General features: G+C 37.8%; 1 protein-coding gene across 5 annotated transcripts in view; it reads left to right on the forward strand.

Moving 5' to 3' along the window:
* Positions 1-23,301, forward strand: part of kcnip4a (potassium voltage-gated channel interacting protein 4a) — a 144,060-nt gene that overhangs the window by 82,812 nt on the left and 37,947 nt on the right. Inside the window, exon 1 of one of the 5 annotated variants that reach the window (XM_056761389.1) lies at positions 11,024-11,413. The exons of the other annotated variants lie outside the window; for them this stretch is intronic. Within the exon in view, the coding sequence (XP_056617367.1) occupies positions 11,356-11,413 (58 nt within the window). The 5' untranslated portion in view covers positions 11,024-11,355. Of the gene's footprint in view, positions 1-11,023; positions 11,414-23,301 lie in introns of those variants that run through there. 5 annotated transcript variants of the gene reach the window in all.

The raw sequence follows: 23,301 nt of genomic DNA on the forward strand, positions 1-23,301 counted from the left end.
AAGAGCTTCCTGTGCACCTGCATCACGAGACCTCCAGCCGTCCTGCGTCAGATGCAGGGGGCAGTCGCTGACTTTCGTGGACAGCAGGCAGTTCTTTATACAAACAGAATCAAAATTTGAATTTGATTTATTTGTTAGTTAACTAGGAACATGGAATTTTATTGTTACACATTGTAGGGAATTGGGGTGAAATTCACTAAGTGATCCTGGGTTTGCTGTCTGTTTTTGCACTCGCTTACTAGAGGAATCTTTAAGATATTTAAAGTATCTTTAACATTCTTCTACACCATCAGGTAATCATTTGAAAGCCATAAAACTGCTGCCCTAAACAATAGACAAAAGTGCAAATGTATGATGCGATGTGAGACTGAGCGCTGATATGATGCAGAGTTCTTTGAATTGTATCATATCTAGGGACGTCGCGATATCAGATTTTTTGTATAAACTGTTGTGAATCTGTTAAATATTGCAATGCTACGTTAAATTTCCATGTTTCCAATTGAGTCAAACACGGTACATTCATTGCACTGGAAGCCGATTTGGATCTGGCTAATGAATGCACGTAAATTTACTCTTATTCACTACGTGCAATGTAATAATGAGCCGTTTTGAACCTCAGCAAAAGATGCTACCTAAAGCACCTGTAAGGTCCCTCGATGTCCTTTGAAGGCCAGTGTCTTAATTTGGCAGTAATTAGAAACAGCAGGTCATTATTGTCATAACAGAAGAGGCATGTGTGTGGGGTGGCATAACAGAGCGTGTCTGCTCAGGGCACCTGCTGCCACCACTGCTGCTGCTGAGAACAGTTGGCAGCAAACACAAGCAGCGCCGACTCGAAGTGCCAATGTTAGTGGTGTCTTTTCTAGGCTTGAGCCTGCCCCGCACTAGCATCTCCTGTAAGGCAGGCCTGCCTTTGCCAATTCTGTTTTGTTGAAGCCTCGTATGCTAATGTGTGTTGGGTGGGAGTTGAGTGTCACGAAGTCAAAACTTTGAACAATTTTAAGATTCACAGAGTGAAGTTAGATGCTTACTGTGGTGAAAAGATCATGAATCATCTCATTTTTGGATCACTGTTTTCATCAGAAAATGATGGTTACGGTTCTATTCAGTTCGATCTTTATCATTTTAAGTTTAGTTGACGCATTAGATTACGGCCCGCAATGTACCGCATAATTAAACAGAATTTACATCGTAACTAATTGTAGCAATAATGTATCTCCAGAGAACATATTTGTAGGTAAAGGGGAACAATATACAAAGTTTGGGGAATATAGAAGTCAGGAAATTTAAAACAATATTTAGGCTATACTGTAAGAAGCCTATTTTAAAACTAAGGGTTAACTATTTTAATATAACGTGGTGCGCATGACCTGCAGTTTGCTGTACAAGAACCTTAGTGTGAACATACGCTACATTTTTGTAATCACAATGTACCCATAAATAGATATTGTGGTACGGGGTTCTTATTTTATTAAACATGAAATAAGGGGAAATGATATGTTCAGTTTTGTTCAGCATAGTCTAAACGGGTTGAGTAATGAGTAATGGGTGTTTTTCGAGCGTAACGTGCAGTAAACCAATCAGTCATTTCTCTCATATCCTTTAAGAGCCAGTTGCGCTCGTGCCATGGCAGATTCACTATTTACAATTTCCGTAAGAGCAAAGACTGGACACTCGTGCTTGAGGTTAAAGCGCGCGAGCAGATCATCTACATGACAAGCTGGATTTTATCTTTATGTACACAATAATAATCCTTTACATTGTAATCCATTTATTTTTTATATTTCGCATGTTTGTGTGCTGCTGCGCTTTCCTCTATTTAATAAGTAAAGCGAAAGCATGTTTTGGACCCACCCCGAGGCGCATTTTCTTCGGCATTGACTTTAGACAAGGTTTGAGTTGGTCTATAGCGCAGTTTATTTTTGTTCCTCATAATAGCAATGCGACAACAATGCGCCTGAAAACACCTCTTTTTTATCATCACGCCCGTGGGAGCACAAATGAGCACAAATGCATTTGTTATTTAAACCACGCGGCACAGGATGGGAAAATTAGAAATGCGTGGGCCTAAAACTAGCAAAACACTTGCGCTTCACCACACTCCGCATTGTGCCGGGTGAACGATAGGGCCCCTTAATGTGTAAAATTTGCAAAATCAATGTTGATCTTTCTTTACTCTTACCCCTTTATTCCCCAAACTTCCCCAAAATACATATTGTTCCCCTTTATCTACAGATGTAGAGGTACATTATAGCTGGTCCAGCTGTGGCCATGTTACGGCAGCAAACTTCCTAGACTATTGCGCCGGAAATGGAGTACAGTTCCTAATCAAATCGGCCTAGAAAATCGCAACTTTTCATTTTTCCGCCTGTCTGCGTACACGATATAACTACAGAAGAGTCAAGTTTTAAATTTGGTCATTTTTGAATGCGATGCTATTGGTCTGATTGGATTCAATGATCTGTGCTAAGCTATGCTATAAGTGTTATTGCCAGACTCGGAGATCTGCAGAATACATTCCAAAATGGTAAACTCAACTTGAGGAGTTGGAAAATGAGCATATTTCCAAAAAAAGTGGAATGTTCCTTTAAGGTCAAAAAGTTTAGGAGTTGCGAGGAGGACTTTTAAGAGACTTAAGAGTTTCTTTAGCAGCATAGAGAATGGACGAAACGCGAAATGTGAGAAGTAACGTGTTGCAATGCATGACAATTTCCATATTAACTTAAAGGTTTTTCTGATTTTTGAAGTGTTTTTTGTTTGTGTACAACTTTTGGTTCTTGGTTTTGGTTTTCTTGTACAGCTGCTTTGATGCAATGCAAATGGTTAAAGTGCCGTATTAAATTGAATGACAGTAATAAGACACAATACATAAGATTGTGCAGGGTTCATGTTTATGACAGATCCTAGTAGACACATGCTAACTTCTCCAAGACAACTGAAAAACGTATTTATGCAACTGCAAACTAATGACCCCATACTTAACAGCGCCCTTTTTTCCTTCTTGGCCAACTAACCAATCACAGTCTTTAAAAGACTGTGTCATACATAGCAACGGGGTCAGCCCCGCCTCCTCACTAAGATACAAGTTTTTTTAGATTTTAATATCCATGTGTGCTGTCCTAAGCTTTATAAATCTTGTTATTTAACTCAGTTTGTGGCAAGTCACTCACATAATTGCGGACACATTTCTAAAGGACTGCTCTGACCCATCGCTGTCTTATGATAAACCCTTAAACTGCTCAGTTGTTTTCTAATGCCTTTAATGGCACTGATGAGGAATACTCAATGTCCTCATATGGTCTTAACACTGATTATTTAACAGCATTGTTCTTTTCAAGCTGCCAAAGTATTTTGGATACAGCAGCCCCTCTTAGGACCGTTTGAGAAAAACCTAAGGCTCAGCCGTGGCTGAATGCTACCACCACTCCAGCTGTCATGCTTGAGTGCAGGAGAAGTTGGAAGAAGGATAAATTGCAGATTTCTTTCAGCATTCTAAAGAAGAATTAGTTTAAATGACTTTTCTATTGAGAAGATTGAGTCTGTTAGAGCTAAAATTACTGTCCCACAGAGTGCTGGCTGTTTTTAATCAGTTTGAGCTGGCGTCTCTGGCCTCATTGAGAGGGATTATGGTTAAAATAAGATCATTCTCAGGTGGCATGGATTTAGTTTCTCCTGTTTCTTTAAAGAATCTTTTGAAACTATTGGGCCAGAAATTCTTGAAATTTTCATAGGAGCCTGGCCTCTGGAGTTGTACCGAATGGCTGGAATACACTACAAGACTTTTAAAATCTGAACAGATTTTTTTTAACTAGACATCATACACTTGCAGACTTTTTGAAAGTTTCAGATAGAAACCCACTAACTAACTGATCAAATCTGCAGACCGGCACAGACTTTCTGCCACAAGTCCAGACTGAAAATCTGAGCAAAAGTCTTGTAGTGTATGTTTGCCTTAAGTGGCCATGCAATGATGTGTCATATATTCTGACTTCTTTACAATGTTAAACGTGCTGTCTTCACATGCTTAACATGGTCATCTTGTCGAAAAACATGGGCGTATATTTATGTGCTCAATACACTCCCCCAGCTATCGTACACGTTTTGGAAAGTTTTTTTCGAACATATAAAACTTTTTTGTAACAATTTTTTTTAGTCCTTTATTGGACAATTCTCCCGGAAAGCACGCTGCACGCCCACAGGAGAGCAGGAGAAGGGGCATGTGCAGACGTCACTTTTACTTGTGTGCAGGAAAAAGAGAGAGCGCTTACGTTGGCGAAGTTCAGGTGTTTGTTTGTTCACTGCATTTGGGTGATGAATGTAATATAAACGGTGGATATAACGCTGGATTTGGAGATCGTTTGAGACTGATATATGTAGCCGTCCCAGCGCTAAAAGATGCCGGACATGAACCGCATGGGGTAAATGAAACTGATGTCTGTGTTTTGTTGACAATGTGCTTTAGTTCAGCCTACCCCTCCCCCCCGCATGCGGCGTATGTTTTCGGAAACAGTCGTAAAGCTGTATCTACAGTATGGTTTATAAATGTGATCAAACTAAATGCTCTTCGAAGATACGAAGTATACAATACTACTATATAGGTACTCAAGATTAATATGAGATTTGCAGAAACCCTGTGTGTTACGCCCACTTTAAACATGCAGTGGTGGAACCAGTAATCAAACAATCTAATCAGTATGCATCAATTTCAGGCCCATCTCGGAACTTCCATTTCTTTAGAAACTACTGGAGAAGGTTGTGCTTGGACAATTTGAGTCATTTGTACAGTATTTTTGGTAGTTATGGTATTCATGAAATATTTCTGTCCGGGTTTAAATCTTTTCATAGTACAGAAACTGCATTGTTAAAGGTTTTTAATGACTTGTTATTTGCTACTGCTTCAGGGAACTATGAGGTTTTTATCTTATTAGCAAAACAGTTCTGGGGCACTTTTGACTAGATTGTAATTTCTCCTACAATGGTGGCCAAGAACTGTATGGTTACAAGCATCCTTCCAAATATATTTCTGTGTTCATCAGAACAAAGACATTTATACAGATTTGGAACTACTCGAGGGTGAGTAAATGACCGATTTGTTTCTTTTTGGGTGAAATTTTCCTTTTAGAGTGATCATATGCTTTTAAAAATGAGAATTTGGATTAAGTTTTACACACAGTCTTACAGGTAGAAATCCCGTTTTAAAATCTTTAAACGTTACAATGTCGCCCTCTGTTGTCTGAATTAAAGTTTGCATCTGTAGTCAGGGTGATGAGAGCCATATATGTACTAAAGAGGAATGTTGAACAATATCTGTACGTGAGTTACTGTATTTCTGAATTTGTTTTCGAGATGATTGTATCAAAAGTATGTTTTTGGCACATCTGATCCCATTTATGTTTTATTTGAGGAAATATCAGATTTTAATATCAAATAGTAGACTAACGTTTGTGTGTGCTAGATTAAAGTGAGTACAGATTTTTTGTTCATCAGTCTTGTAATTTATTAAATCAAAGTTGAGGACAAATTTATGCAACCAGTTGTGAAATATTATTATTATCATCACTCTTGTTGTTTATATTTATTGTTCGTTTTGTATTTGTGTAAAATACACTAGATTTACAGTTTACAGTACACTCACTTGTGACATTATGAATCTGTACTGATATCTTGTCCTTTCCCAGGATTTTGTAATATTATTTAAGTCCTAAAGACAAATAGTTGTTAACTTAATCTATGAAAACATGTCACTGATGATATATAAGCCTAACTTTTATTATTGATCAAGAATGTGGTATATGGCAGATATTGAATGATTTTAAAATAATAAATTATAATCTTTTCAGAGTTACAGGTTAGGCTATTGTCAGACTTTAAAATCTGGTCTCATACTGCCCCTGTGTGGTTTTGCTGGGATAGTTTTTTCATGCGATGACTCTGAATGTAACTGTGTTAAAAGGCATGATTAGCATTGACAAATGAGACACATCAGCTTTTAAATTTAATACTATTCACAGATCCTGAGATGATGCTTTTTTCTCTGTTTGTTTAGTTGTGAGATATGGCACATGTTATGGTACCGATAGGAATTAGCAAATATGATACGGCGTCCTATGGCTTTTTAATGCATCTTTAAAGGTCCAGTGTGTCATTTTTCAGAGGATCTATTGACAGCAATCCAGTTTACAATATAGGCTCCATAACAATGTCTTCAGAGGTGAATAAAGACCTTACATAATGAAGCGTTATGCTTTTATTTCATCAAAATTAGCAATTACCATCTACACACACCGCGGGTCCCCTTACATGGAATTCTCCATGTTGTTTCTACAGTAGCCCTAAACGAACAAACTACTCTACAGAGCGCGTTTTATAAATATGTTATCTCCTTCGGCAAAGAAGTGGAAACGTGACGACATCTTAGAGGTGGAGTGAGTCGTTGGTTGCAACGCTAGATGCTGTGAAAATCTCCACATTGCTCCTTTAACGCTTTTTTATTTGAAAATACAAGTTTTATTAAATATTGGTTTAACGCGGCTCATGGATTTTGTGGTGCCATGTTCTATTTTATCCAAACAACTCACAGTGCATTCAAGTTATTTGCAACGTGGCATTGTCGTCGCAACACATAACCATGGCAGCATTGGCATTTGTGGTGTCCAGTATGATACTGTACACTGGGACTGATTTTATCTCTGCTCTCAGGATTGAACATGATGATTGTTGGTTTTTCACCTCAAGCGGCCTGTTCGTTTGCTGCTGTCCGTGGTGCTGAATCTCTAAGAACAGCCCAGCTGCACACACGTACAGACACGGCATACAAATCATCTCCAAGCACAGCAAACATTCAGCTGATGGAAAAAAATCTGCAGATAGACTCACCTGGGAGTAAAGTAGTGACATCATTTCCAAAGAAAGATAAAATAATATGAACTCTATTCAACACATTTTATCCCGTATTTCAATTTTTGATATTTGAGATTCAGAAAAACATTGCAGAAGAAACCTGTGTGTTTATACTCTTGTGACAGTGGTGTTTGAAGAATGTCAACTGCAGCAGATTTATCTGATCTTTGTCTGAGGTCTGCAAATAAGTGGGCGTGGCTACCTCCTGCACATTAGAATGAGAGATAAACAGACAAACCAAACCCGAGGATGAACTTATTCTTAAAAGAGGTGAGACATCTGCGGCGTTGACATGGTTTGGGTTTCTCTTTATACAGATATAACTAAACTGTGGGATATCTTGTGGGATATAAAATTACTTAGAACTTGAAACAGGTTTTAGGTCATACCGCCCACCCCTATGCAAACATTTTGAAGATGAGTTATTGAAGTTAATTTCTTTAATTCTTTTCTGATTATTTTTACTTGTAAGTTTTAAAGACCCTTTATCAGAAAGATAATTTCAGTATCACCGTAGACACTGTATCACAATTCTTTCTTAAATCTTCACTATTTTCAAACACGTGTATGAAGGGCGATCAAAGAAAGCAGAAGGTTAGAGATGAGTCTCTGTTGGAGGTACTCCGGTGGCTCTCTTCCTCTGTATGTGCCTTCATTGTGTTTTTGTTGAGGATCTTAAGTTCATTTCCACAAGCTTACATGCTGTGGAAACTGGCCTTTGATGATGGTTTTTTTTATGGTGAATTGGCACAGGGTCACAGAGATCGTAGATGTACTGTAGTGTGGGTGGGAGGGAAAGAAAATGAGCGCACTGTGCAAAGTACACGTGTGTGACTAACAGCGTTCGGAGGCTTTACCGAGGCTTTGTTTGACCTCTCTAGATGCTGCAGGTGAAGCTTTTGTGCTTGTGCTCTATGTGTGGGAGTAGCAGCATCACAGCTGTACAATCTCTGTGTGCGTTAGATGAAGTTTGTCAGGCTTTATGAGGAGTTTTATTGCACTTTTGTGACCTTTGATGATCACCTGAGGTCTTGCCTCACAAAGCAAGGGGAGGTCAACTGGTGAGTGTCGACACTGATGGATTTGTCATGCAAACAAGTTGAAATCAGCCATATTTTGCAAGCTATGTTTGAAACCACCTGGAGTTTGCTCTCCTTTTTTTTATCTACTTACTTGGTCTATCACTCTCACTGTGCTGGTCAATGTTACAACTTCATTTTATAGAAAAATGTTGAAGAAACACAAAAGCAGTAATTGTTCATCAGAGGCTCAGAAAAAGTTGAGACATATATAAAAAATATATGTAAATGTTGTTATTATTGAAGATTAATCCCAATTATCAATAGCTTGAAACTAATGGATTTAGAAAGAATATATAATACATTCAATTAATTATAAATCATTAATAATAATAATAGTAATAATAATTAATATTCAACAATTATGAGCAATTTATATATATATATATATATATATATATATATATATATATATATATATATACACATATTTGTTTGTTTTCATTAATAATAATGTAAATAATGATATATATATTCTTTAAAAAAAAAATCTTTTAATTATATACTGTATATATAATTTGTAGTCTGCTCTCCTTAAAATATATATAAATAAATATTTATTTATTTAAGAATATATATAATTATATTTAATTATATATCGGAGATCTCCATGGGTCCAAAAAAAGAACCCGAAGAGACCTGTGAATGTGCTACACAGGTCCGCCCGGACCCGGCTTAAAAATTTTATAGGGGCCCTGACCCGTGCAGAACCGAGAATAAGCCTACATTTAATACCTGAACCTTACACTGACCCGATTATTATATGAAATCTGAACCCGAACCCAGCTGGACCCCATTCTACCCGGTCGGCTCATATTCCACAGCAAATTTAGTCTGTAAACAAGTAAAATTTTTAAATCCTAACCTACTTTAAGTTCTTTTGCCTCCCTGACTGTGATGCAGTCCTCCTTTGTTTCATTCATGTTTACATTTGCATTTAGTCATTTAACGGACGCTTTTGTCCAAAGCTACTTACAAAGAGTTCGGGGAGCAATAAGCGATATGTCATACAGGAGCAATAATACAATAGGTGCTAATTCTAAGTTACTAGTTTCCACCAATGCCAGAACAAAGCCTGTTGAGAGAAAGAGAGAGGGTTATTATTGTTTTTTCCATTTGCCTGTCAAGTATTCACAGCGGAGATGGGTTTCTAAGTAGTTTTTTTAATGTTATAAGAGATGTGGTTGATCGGACTGAGTTGGAAAGAATGTTCCACCAGGAATGAGAATGAGCTGTAAAGCAATTTACTGCCCTTATGAGAAGACAATACAAGACACCGCTCATTTGCTGAACGCAGGGTTCTTGATGGGTTGTAGGTGTGAAGAAGAGTGCGAAAGTATGCAGTTGCAGATCCAGTGATAGTCCTGTACGCAAGCATTAGTAATCTGATACGGCTTCAACCGGTAGCCAGTGGAGAGATATGAAGAGGGGTGTTAGATAGATGGAGAAAAGGAGTGGTCCAAGCACCGATCCCTGAGGGACCCCAGTGATCATGTGGTTAGCATTGGACAGTGGGCCCCTCCATGACACCCTGAAGGACCTGCCGGAGGGGTAGGATTTGAACAAGCGGAGAGGGATGCCTGAGATTTCTAGGGATGACAGGGTTGATAGCAGTGTCTGGTAACTGACAGTGTCGAATGCTCCAAGTAAGTCTAGCAGAATCAGAAAAGAGGATGTTGATTCCGCCCTGACTAGCCTCAGTGCTTCTGTGACAGATTGCAGTGCACTCTCTCTCGCCAATTGAAAGAACATGTTTAATCCATTCATAATTCCAGGTGTCGAATGACAGCGACTTTTCTCGTTTGCGTTGTTTATCTCTCTCTCGTAATATAAAATTTTGAACTACAATAATGATTGCTTGTTTAATGCTATCCATGACCGCTGGCATTAGCACCGCTTGTTTGTTATCATCTCTGTGCTTTCTGAGCTGAGTCTGACCAAAATGTTTTGATATAACAAGACGGTTCATTCATATTATTATAAACATAAGGAAAAAGTGGAATACGTGCTTTTCCCCACGTCACTCATGAAGGCATCCATGATCACAGACTGCTTGCAGTAATTCTGCAGCGGAGTTTTGCTGCTGATGGTGCTCATGTTTTTTCCCTTAATTCAGGACTCACACTTTTCTCGTCCTAATTTTACGAGATGCACGTTACTAAACACACACACAGTCCGCATTATTTGTAATAATATCAATGCTATTAAATACATATTGTTGTACATCAGGAAGGGCTTGCATAGGGGTCTCCAAATTAAAAAGGTTGGAAACCACTGTTCTAAAATGTTTCTGTAACAAAAATTGTGTAACATTTCAACAGTTCGAATGCATAGATGTCCTTCTTGTCATAAATGAATTCAGCTGTCAGATGCGAGACTGCCTGGAGAACAGTTTGATTCGTGGCTCATAATGAAAGCTCTCGGGCAATTTGCACACCCACTCATTCATTTCTGCCTGCTTTTGATCATCAGTAGCTTTAAGAGGAGAGACTTGCAAGTAGCACAGTGGAGATATTATTTTGCGCAACATAATGTACCAGATGCATTTTCATGGCAGCCTGTTTCTCCCACCCCCTCTCGAGTTTCCATGAATCTCTTATCTTCACACAGTAGTAAATTCAGAGAAACCGTCATGTCTTTGCATATTCATGGAAGCGTGGACGCTCCGATGCACACCGATCTCAAATGACTGCTCTCGCGATTGCAAGATAACAATTACCATGCCAACACACCTTTTAGGAGTAAAATCAAACTGTTTATGGGCCGCAATGTTTAGAAAAGGTCTTGATAAATATGCATTCCATTGTTCCTTTGATGAAGAGCATTTGAAATTTCTCCCACGAGAAGGATTTCAAATGAAGGGTGCCAAATGATTGTTTTATGTATATGTATATATTATTATGCGTTCGACTGTCCATCATTTTAATGAGCGCCGACTCACCACGCTCTCCATGATTGGTGCACTTGAATTAAAATCCCCCAGCACGGCTGCTAATAACTGGTAACTCAGAGTCAGCCGCAACTAGTTTTGCGTCGACTCACTGACGGGCAGCAACAGCGCTCAAATCCACCCACACCCCTCCGCACTCTACCGCCTCTCTCACTCATTTCCTGTTGAAAGCGTGGAGGCACAGCAGTGGCTTGCGCAATGCTGAGCGCACAGAGAGCTCAATTAAACTGCTGTCCAATTGCGCCAAAGTAGAGCAGCTCTGAAGCAACGTTTGATAGAGATCTCCGAGAGAGGTCTTCACCGAGCGCGTGTCCCTGCAAGTGAATAAAAAGGGACTTGAAGCCACAGTTGCTCCGGGAAAACTGTGGAGGTGCCCGCCTGAAGAAAAGCTACACGGCGGGATTTCTGAGGGCGAGAGGGGTCAACATGGGCGCTTTGATGGTCATATTTTCTTTGCAGACTAAACAGAGGAGGAGAAGAATGGGTAGGTGATATTTTTATATGATAGCGAGTCAGAATTGCTGTAGAGTCTGCATAGAAAGTCTGTGAAAGACTTTGAATATTTGCATATTTAACAAAACATCATCTTGGCGTTTAAAATAAGTAGACTGTTTATGTTTTTTGTGTTTTCTTTTCTGGAGAAATAGTGCACATGGGCAGACCGCTGCTGATTCATGATATTAAAGCGTTCTGCTGTTTTCTTGTGTGGTTGAGGAACTCTTAAGGGAGCGTTTCTCAGAAATGGTCTACATGAAGAAGTACACAAGATTTCTTTTGATGAAAAGAGCTTGTTGTATTTTCAGTTTATCGGGCTCACTGGTGAAATGATCATTTTTGTTTCCCTCTGTGAACTACTAACAAAATTTCTCCTACATTTCAAATAAAAAATTGTTTCTGTTTGCATTTATTTGAAGATAATGACAGAAAAAAAATGCTCTGTTTTTTTTTCAGATGTCAAATACTGCAAAGCAAACAAGTTCAGATTCACTTTTAAACAATTCAACAGTAATATTTATATATGTATTTAGAAAAAGGTTAAAATTATTGAGAGAGAGAGAGAGAGAGAGATAGAGAGAGAGAGAGAGAGAGAGAGAGAGAGAGAGAGAGAATAGAAGATTGCAGTGATCAAAATATATAATCGATCATTGATTCTTAATTGTTTTCTGAAAGCTTTATGTGCGATTGTCCAGACTTCTTTATATCTACAGGTTCTTCTACACTTTTTTTATATTTCTATTTATGTGTATGAAAGCACTGTCAAAATTCAATATATAATAGGATAAGGCCAAACGCTTTCCAGTAATAACTCTGTGAATGGACCATTAGTGATACGGTGCTGGTTTTTATTGGAACCCTTTATGTAATATCTGCCAGGCCATCAGCCTGTGAAATTAAATTTCATTCACCTTCCACATAATCCACATAAATCTGATGTCGCACAGTCGGGAAAAAAGCATTGCGTTTTCACTTATGCTGTGAAGTTTTGGATTTTCTTACTGTGGTCCAGACGACCCTGTTTTGGGTCTATACCCCACCTAAAAAGTTTATTTTTATTATTTTAATTGCTGCAAAACTCTGAAATTTGTATTCCTGAAACAGATGTAATAAGGAGGATGAGCGAATATAGGGAATAAATTGCTGGGCAATACAGTGAAACTGTCAACCTTTCCACAAAAAATTTTTACTTGTTTTTACCAGCTGTTTTGACTATAGTAACAGCAAAGAATTTTTTAAAGCTTTTGTTTTATTTTTAGTGCATCATTTTTCATAGTCAGGTAAGCGCCATTTTCAGGATTGTCACATCCATAACGCTACATATTCCTCATAAATGGACACATGAAAATGAATATAAAGTAACTATTTTATCTTCTATAAAGAGGCATCCCTTCTCCATTCATTGGGTATTTTTTCTTCAGGATTGTGCACTTTAATTGACAGAAATCCTACAAAGTTTATCGTCTCCTAAAAACCGCATCCTTTTTTGTCACATCCATAACGCATGTTTATTTCCCTTTTTTTAAATATATATTTTTTCATGGTCTAACATTTTTTGTGATGTTTAGACTCTATCATCAAGGGTTCAGTAAAACATAAACAGGTGGTTCATCAAATTCATTCTCTGAGCATTTTTATTTCACGGTCATAATTCAAAATGTCACGTCCATAACGAATTGCCCTGCTGCTGTCTTTGCTCATATATGTACCTGAAATGTATACTGACCTGATAACTTTATTTACTGTCATTTTATGGACTGGTATTAAAGGTTCTCGTAGCAGTTAGAGAGTAAAAGTTTATGGTTTAGTATGTAAAATGCTAGATTTTCTGCTACAGACTTGATACAACTTAGACATGGAGTTTACTGTAACCACAGTAAGTGTAATACATTCACATAAAAAGCACGTCAGTATTTAAGATTTGTGTTAACAAAAATCAAGGTAATAAATGTAAATATCATGAAAATCATGCCAAACCTTACATTTCATTCTTTACATGCTGCTGACTATGTAAAATAGTTTTTGCTGTTTTACTTCAGAGAATACATTCTTCTAAAACCAACCGCTTCAGTTCAACTGCACATTTTGACACGGGGGTTCATTTTTTTGGACCGCTGTTCTGATTATTGCGGGATGTCCGACAAAACAGGAACTGTAATTATATACCCCACAGTGCAAAGCAGCATGGCTTTATTTCTGCATAGCTTGAGTTTTGCTTGGAAAGGTCGACTGGCTATTTAAAGACTTATAGACTCACCCAAAAATAAAAGTAGACTAATAATTTTGTACATTCTATCTTCTGTGGAACACAACAGAAATTATTTAGCAAAATGCTGCACCTTATTTTACAAAAGAATGAAAGTGAATAGAGATTAAAACTGTGTTAAATAACCTTGTGTTTGGAAGAAACCAAATGTGTTAAGGAGAACAAAAGGGTGACAAATTTTCAGACAGTTTTATTTTTGGGTCTTTTAAAGTTGGCTGACCTGTCCAGTTATTCCAGTCACTAGGACAATATTGTGTTTATTATCATGGAGATGATACAAAACAAGAGAATTTACATCATAATTTAAATTTTTATATAATGTAGGGTCAGCATTCATTCGACTCGCAGTCTCCATCAGTGACCACTTCTGTGATAACTCTGTTACCTCTCTCCAGGACATTAGGGTTGAAACGTTGTGAGTGTGCTTTGTAACGGCTATATCTTTAGAGTTATATATAGTGTTTCATTCCCAACCTATATTTTTGGATGGTTTGAGGAACAGGTTTGGAATAAAATGAATGGGCAGCCTTGGTCCTTCTCCCAGGCAATAGATCATAAAGAAGACACTTTTGTGCATTGTAAGCAGAAATTAGAGGAACCCAGATATTCTACACTGAGAGCTGTTTGGACTACATTTATTTAACCCAGGTGTGGGTTTTTATGGGTGTATTAGTATTGTTTTAACTAACAAAAAATAGAAAAATCTTATTTATCTTAATCTATATATATATATATATATATTTGTATTGTACTATGATAATATTGTGGTATTTTTTAAAGTACTAACCCTTTTTTAACATCGTACAGTTAAAATTTCTGTGAGCTGCAGTGAAAATATATTTTTCTATTTGAATACAACAATTTTAATCTGCAATGGAATGATCGACATAATGATTTATGTACAAATAATTGGATCATGAATCATAAGGTTGTACTACATATTGAAAACAAATGTGCTTTTGGTCTTTTGGTCTTTCGTATTTTATTATTTTTCTTCATTCCCTCCTTCTCTTTCAGAATTTTTTCTTTAAGCTTTATTATATAGGCAGTTTCAAAGCAACAACATAAACAAACGTTACTGCGGGATGCACTTAACTTCCGGTACACATTCGCAAACAATAAAGTGCCTGAAGATTATTTCAGATAACATGCATGTACTGTTACTTGCCTAAACTTGTGTCTCCAATATTTTGAATTTTGACTACGAGACCAGACTCGACCTCTAGATGTCATTGTACCATACGTTTTTTTTTTAAATGCGACAAATCTACAAGACCCATTCAAAAAACTGTTTATTTAATAAAATTGGCTTATAACCAAATTCAAAAAATATTTTATTTAAACACAAAGCGGAAGTTATGTCTATACTGTAAACAACAGATTTTTCACTGCGGTGCCACAGAAAAAAAATGTTTTGTTCTACAAATAATCATTAAGTCAAAGGTTCTTTAATGTACCATCTCATACTTTTCTATAATCTGTAGAACTTTATTTCTTCGAAATGAACCTTTTGTAAGACAGAAAGGTTCTTGAGATGTTAAAGGTTCTTGATGGACCACTTTAGACAAAAAAGTTTCTTCAATGGCATCGCGAAGCACCTTTATTTTTAAGAGTGTATATGCATTTAAAATGTGTACACACACACATCTAAAAGTAAACACATTTCACACAGTGTTAATCATCGGATTTCTGTTATATTCTCTCTGTGACCTTTATTGTGTTTTCTTGTCCAGCACTTCACTGTCTTCATAGTCCAGGTCAGTCCAATTTCTATGTTTTCCTTTTGAAATTATACGGCAGTGGCCTTCTGCGACCTTTTCCAGAGCCAAGTTTTAATATACCAGGCCATTGTTATGTCCAGAGTGCCTTTCAAGTGTTGTGTTTGTACATGGGTGCCCTTCTATCAGTGTGACTCAAGCAAATGAACAGAGGAGCGTGCCATGAGTGTGTACTTGTGCGTCCACTTACGCCAGGACAAGATTGTATGTCGGATACTCGATGTCCCTCTATAAGAGTGAATCCAGGGGGCTTTGATGATAGAGCTCGCCTGCTTTCAGAAACACTGAACAGAACCACTCTACGCCCACTCTCATGCTTGCCATTCATTAACCGGCCCGCCTGTGCAACATTTCAAGTGCTTCTGTTTAACCAGCGCCGCGTCGACATAAGCATGACGCATCATCCCAGTACATTATGAAAAAATATGCTCAGACGTTTGAAGTGCACTAAGGGGAAACACTCACGCCCTATAGTCGCCAAGTCCCTGAGCAATTATTTTATAAGTACAAAGTTGGTCTCCGCTCCAATTTGTGCTTCATCTGTGATCGGGGGAGTGTTTGTGTTTTTGTGTCGCAGACGGATCGGATGCTGACGGGGAACGCTTGCTGTCATCTCGGTGTGTTTGTTAATTGATTTTGTGTCTGTGGATGTCTGCAGGGAAGTGAACGTACTTCTGGACTCACTTCAGTTCTTGCCCTTCTGGTGTTTACACTTATAAACAGGGCAAACAGAACAAGGACGAATCTAGACCCCTGCATAGGGAGCAGCTGTCGCGAGGAGCAGGCGGTGGCTCTATACGTGACTCTTCTTAGACACGCCAAACATTTTATGGAGGCTTGAATTAACATGTTTAAAACCTTTATGATGAAAGCCCTAAAAAAATCCAGAATTTATTGTTCACTACAATACTGTTTTTCGTCCGTTAGCATGTAAATGGATATTTAAGATTAAGCTAATTATTATATATTATATTATAATTTTGCTATTGATACAAAAGTTTTCTTCTTTTTGGCCCATCTCCATGTATCCCAATCATGCTGGTTGACTAAAGTAGTCTCAAAATAAGTATAAACTGTTTTAGTACATTGCAGTGAGGTATTTCAGACACACATAAATGTTTTTGAAATGATAAAAATGTGTTGTAGTTGTCATCAATTCAGTCATGAAGAAACCATTTGCAGGAAAATGTAATATTAAGTTAGTATTGCTAATACAAATCGTGGAAAATATTTGATATACTAGCTTGGTAGCGCTATAAATGCAACAGTTTGAAATTGTAGTTATAATATGAAGAGTTTATTTACAACAACTGATTATTCAAAAGTTATGTTTTTATATTGTGCTTCCCAAGTAATATCTATCAAACTGTAGTGAAACAAAAATACCGTTAACTAACACAATAAAACACAACAAAGACATGTTAACATAAAACACATGAATTATTTTCTGTTTTTGCAAATAAACTCTTTATATAGAAGTTGTGAATATATGACTTGTACTTAAAGTCTCTTTCTCTCCAATACACATCAATACACAATACAGAACTTCAATTCTGCCAATTGAAACATTTTCATGCAACACGTTAATAGAAAATTTGCTGTTTGAGAGGCCTAACGTTTTCAATTTTACACTTTAAAAGTGAATGTGCACTAGGGCTTTCTAAAATGACAAAAAAACTACAGAAAAATGGCAGACATAGAATGATACGGAGATTAGTAAATAAATTGCACTTGTGCATCAGACAAATCACAATGATTTTGTTCTTCAAACCCTTTTTTATTCAAGTTTGTGTGTCTCCCAAAATCCTGTTTTCCAAATGCAAATGATGACCCGCGTCACAACTTGATTGCCTTGGGCGAGTCACAAGTGAGCGTTACCACGAATCGAAACCTTCCAGTGGTGTAGTAAGGCATCAGTTCGAGTGAGTCAACGACGAGAGGCACTTACCAACGTGGCCTTACTATTCTAGAGATGAGATCGTAAGGAACACTGGGAAGCGCTACCCCCTCGCCTGAGTGGGGTCGCTACGGAAACCACATGTGCCGTAGGGAGATAATATGCTACACGGTCTCACCCGGTGGGGAGATCTCATGTGAGTAGAAGCGGGTGCAGAAGCGCCCACCAAGGTGAGGTCAAAGGTACACCAACAGGGGAACCAATAGTGAGGATACGTCAGATGGGACGATCCAAGGGGGGAGTCACAAGGCGTGGAGAATTAGCTCAGCGATAGGGGTTTGCCTCGTGAGGGAAACTCTACCTATACTGGGCTTGGAATACGGGCCGCACCGGCCGGCTCATAAACCAGAGAGGTGCTTAGTGATGGATGGGATGCTTGTACTTCGCCCGGTGGGGGACGTAGGGAAGCTGAAATAGCACACTGACTCACCTGAAGAGGGGTTATTAGGCGTACGATCAGCCGGCTGCTGGTCTTACCTGCCGGTATTGTGCAAGACTCAGGCCGAGACCGGCTCTACCCGAAGGTTGTAGAACCTGGGAAAAGTGTTGGGCGTAGCGTCCACGATCCAGTGCGCCAACCTCTGTTTGGAGACAGCTCTCCCCTTCTGCTGTCCAAAACAGACAAAGAGCTGCAATTTCTGAAGCTCTGCTTGCGGTCCAAGTAGATACGCAGGGAGCGTACTGGACACAAAACAGCTGCATCAGCCTCGTCCTGGGCTCGACCGGCCCAAGCCAAGAGCTCCAGGGAGTCTTCCACATCTGATGCCAGGAGGTCGCCGACCAATGCCGCGACAGAAACCTCTCATCCCCGCTCTTGTAGGTCATCTGTCAGTTTAGGGCAGCTGTTGCACAAACCATTTTGTGGTGGTCTAATGAAATTGTTGAGCACTGGATGTTGATAACGTGTTCTGTATATGTTGTGGTTAAGAGAAGCAAAGTCTGATTAGCATTTAAATTGCAACGTGCTCATAGATGAGAGTCCATCGAGTGCTTTAATGGAAAGCTTGTTTTGATTCAATCCTTCTATGTGTGATTTTCAATTGTTGTATTAATCACGGGGCTTTATATGATTCAGTGAGAGGCCTTTAAATGACATGTTTGGCCTTGGATTAACAGCTGTTATCCCCACTAAGGTGTTCCATCATGTGAATATAGACAGGGTCTTAACTGGCCTTGTGAAGTCGTGCATGTTATGATGTTATAGCTGTAGAGCTGATATGAACCTCTCATTGCCCACAGCATCCATAGCCGAATGTTATTAATGCTGCTTGCAGCGCTCTGTTGACTGTCTTTAGTGGCCAATTTCTCATCTATAAAGTGCTTTTGTGTATTAAGAACAGTTTTTTTAATCCATTCTTACTTTAATTACGACTCATTTCATTAGACAGTTAGTTGATTTGACTTAAGGAATGTTAAAGGGATAGTTCACTCCAAAAAAATATATAATCATTTACTTAACCCAATGTTATTCCAAACCTGTATTACTTTTTCGTGCAGTACACAAAAGAAGATATTTTGAAGAATGTTGGTAACCAAACAACACAGGTGCCCATTTGTCCATTGTATGGACACAAAAGCACATTTCTCAAAATATCTTCATTTGTGTTCTACAGGTGTTGAATGACATGAGGTTGAATACATTAAATTTTTTGTGTACTATCCTTTTAAACGTTATCTTGATGCCTTTTAGGAAGATTGTTGAGGTCCTATGTGAGAAATGCGATGTCTGTCAATCATCTTCTTTAGATGAACACAGGACACTAAATTTACAGCCAAAATCAGATAATCATGGGAAAAAAGTGAGTATAAGGAATCCAGACATTCTCTAAATTACACACTATTACTATAGCTTAAAATAATTCAAATTTTAAAAACGTTTTATATATATTTTCTTTATTAACCGTTGCTAAATTATTTAGATGTATGCAGCTGACACAAAACACTGTTCTTGCAATCACCTGTATTTGCCACTGGAGGGAAACAAAGTTCTTTTGTTACACCATGTTAACTTTTGTATTGTGATTGATTTTCTGCAAATGAGTTCCAAAATCGAATAAATCGCAACAATAAACAACAATAAAGATAAGTTGCGGGTATCCGCAATGATGGAAGAGATTCATTACTTTCAACACCCAGAAGACTTTCTGATTACAGGCACATATATCAGATGTTAACAGTCCAACATTAAACCTATTAGGGACGGTGGAGAAAGAATGAATTAATTTGATCTCACATATCTCAATGTTATCCTGTTTTTAAATCTGTCTGCGGTGTGGGATGCTTGACTCGGTTTTGTAGTTTTGCTATTGACAAATTAATGTTGACTTAACATCAACCATGAATCCATGAAGAAGGCACATCAATCAAATCATGAAGTGTTAAACGTCAGAGCTAGAAAAATGTCTTACTTCCTAACTAATGATCTGTTTAACTTTGCATAATGTAGTAATATTAGAAATATTATATATGTAATATTGTGGTCTCTGGATTGGCAATCATTTCTCAATGGACAATATTGTTTGCCACTCTTTATTTTTACTCATTTTGATTTGATTTCAAAACCTCACATTATGGAAGAACATTTTTGTTGTTAATTCATGTTGAGGTGAAAGCAGAAATACACCTAAATTATTATTAATATATGTGATGTTGAATTAAGGTTTTATATGGATCCTTAAAACCATCCAAATTCAACATTTATTCACTCTAGCATGCTTCTCTTTCAATAAACAACAGTCCGCGACCTTGTTTTTTTTCAGGAAACTGATGCAAATGTAATCATGGTGTGATCACAGCGATGACCTCTATGTAGTGTGCACGCTGCGGCTGTCATTAGGGATCTATCTGTTACCCTTTTATTTGTAGAAGCTGAGATCTCTCTAAATATAGCTCAGACCGCTGATGGGTCCCTTTGTGTGGCTCGCTGACAGAAATCACTCACACACGTGTGTGTGTGTATGTGTGTGTGTGTCTTTCTCGACTTGTGTAAAGTGAAAGGGGAGTGTGAATGGAAGAGTCACACTTGGGCATATTGTGTGTTTCTATCTTTGTATTTATTTATTGATGCTTTTGTTTCCTGCGTTTCCATTGAGAAGATGCTTTAAATGTGTGACCCTGGATCACAAAACCAGTCTTAAGTAGCACAGGAACATTTTTAGTAAAAGCCAAAAGAAAGTGTAATAGAAACTTTTTATAGCCTTTTCATGTAGATTTTGTTCCTTAAATAAGACCGCCAAGTTAATTACTTTATATGCTAAATATTTAATGTAACATATTGTTATATTATTTTGAAATATATATTAAAATCATGTTTAATATAATGGCTCACATGCAAGAAAGTCATGTGGAGATGTTATGGTTAAATTATAATATTAAGTTTATGATCTTTGGTTGGGTTCGTGTTTTTTTCAGAAGGTGAACCACAAGTCGAGGTGACTTTAAAATGGTCGTGAGGGGTTGTGTTTTGAGGACACCACATACATTTGCATTTACGCATATGGCAGGCGCTTTTATCCAAAGCGACGTACATCGCTTTATTCTACACATTTTACATTGATATTTGCAATCCCCTGGGATCTAACCCACAACCTTGCGTTGTTAACGCAATGCTCTTATCACTGAGCTACAGGAAAGCCGACATACAAATAATTGTAGTTGTACAACTCTGTAAAAACACTAACGCATAGCATTTACATAGTTGCAAAGCAAATGTAGCCTACATACATTCAGGCAATCGTTACTATAGTAAAGAAATATAATTATGAAAAATAGAGGTACATAGAGTAGATGGTATTATAATACATTGTATTGTTGAAGTATTTCTCAATGTATTGTACATTCATGAAATTTAACTGAAGTTTCTTATCCTACATGTTGGAATATCAACCAGAGGCTGTCAAATTGTTTATTTGCAGTATTACAATATGCATTGTATAAATTCAATATTTTCGATTTTATTCTACCCGCAATAAATGAGCGAATCCATAAAATTTCTATCCATAATCCAGGTTTGAAACATAAAATTGTAGGTTATTTTACGTGCTTTTTTACATATTTTTACATACAACACATATTTTACATGCCTTTATGTGTGAAGTAAAATGATGTCAAAATGAAGTAAATGCTCAAATTAAAAATAGTTTTATGCTTAATCCTACAGGATGAATTAGGTTAGATGATTTTTATGTACTTGCTTAATCGCTGTTTGATTTATTTGAACAAACGCAAGTTGCGGATTGCAGCTTTAACATCACCGAAAATCACCAGGAACTTCTTGTCCAAAAATAGCTGAATAAATCACAATTTGCTGTCACTGTTACCTTGCTGTTTCTGGCAATTTGGTGCGATAGGGGGCAAGCCTGTAATTCAATCGAAACAATACACCTTCATTAGTAGACAAATCAAAAGGCCTATTGTTCTAATCCAATCGGCCACCGTAATGTGATAAAAGCCATTGTAAAAGGAAAAATTACCCCTTTACAGCAATCACTTAGTCTCCTGAAGCGCTGCTTCGTGTGGACGAGGAAATGCCTCTACAACTCCTCCTCTGAAAAACAGAAATATTGTGATAGTGGACATGTGATCATCTCACTCTTGTCACCTCCTCACTAATCATCTTGCTGAATGATAACGCCAAGAAAACAAAACAAAACATGACACACAAAGCTTTGCACACAATATCTTGCTTTTTCCAGAAATACAGTCATTGTCGGGTCCTTACTGGAGTTGAAAACAGGTTTCCTTGACAACATGTGGTCCATGTGCCACTGCCTGGAGGTGTTTCAAGCCTCTGATGGACACATGCTGCTTTTGTCTGAAGATGTGTTTAATGGGCCTTCGACGTCAGGTGTCACGGTATCTACAGCAGAACATCTGTCTGTGAGAGTGAGATAACTGTGACATTTCAAACAGATCAGCTCACATCTGGAGCTTTGGGAAAGGCTTTCTTTCTGGCCCCAATGTTTGTTTGTCACTTAATATTTTGTCCCCAGTTTAAAGAAATCCCATTATGTTTTGATTTTCGTTTCGGTCCCTCCTTCTCCCCTGATTTTTTTCTTCTTTAATTTCGCTCTCCGCCCACTCGGCTCTCGTCTCATCTATTGTGTGTAAGAAGATCCAGACACTTTGAATGTTGTTAGAGGCAGAGCTCTCTGTCCGGCGCGGCGGTCAGAACATGACCTGACCCAGGCAGCATGATGAACCTGGAGGGGCTGGAGATGATCGCCGTCCTGGTCGTGGTTGTCGCGTTTGTTAAGGTTCTGGAACAGTTTGGACTTTTAGAGACGAGCTATGATGGTAAGGAGACGGAGGATTTCTTTATACCTTTGTTCTCGAAGATTTTTTTAAATGTAGGGAGAATGCATGCTTTGTGCTTAAATACTCCTAAAATAAATAAATAAGTGTAAAAAAGCCTTTTGCTTGGTCATCTTTTTATCAGTTATAAAGTTATAGATCTTTATGAATGAACAAAGAATATAAAACTTGTGTATTCTTTTAATGCCGCTACTGTAACATGACGAATAATTTGAAACAATCTAAATGGTTCAGTAATCTGTTTGGTGCTTGTAATGTCTCAGTAAATTGATTCTTATTTACTCTAAGGACACTAAACTGACATCTGTTGTGTTTATTTGGTTGCGAAAAACATTTCAGTGAAGCTCAGCAGTCAACAGAGACGACTTATTCAAACTAATTGAGCTGTAAGTAAATATCCATAATGCAGACAGAAGACAATATTGAAGTGTGTAGATCCTAAAACTTGATTGTGTCTTTGAGATGCAGGCAGAGACTGACTTGATGAAAATAAAAAATAATGTGGTCATTATGTAAAAAGAATTGGCTCCATAAAATAGTCGAAATCACTCTGGTCACTAAAT

The sequence above is a fragment of the Triplophysa dalaica genome, chromosome 1, assembly GCF_015846415.1.
Source record: "Triplophysa dalaica isolate WHDGS20190420 chromosome 1, ASM1584641v1, whole genome shotgun sequence".
NCBI classification, from domain to species: Eukaryota; Metazoa; Chordata; class Actinopteri; order Cypriniformes; family Nemacheilidae; genus Triplophysa; species Triplophysa dalaica.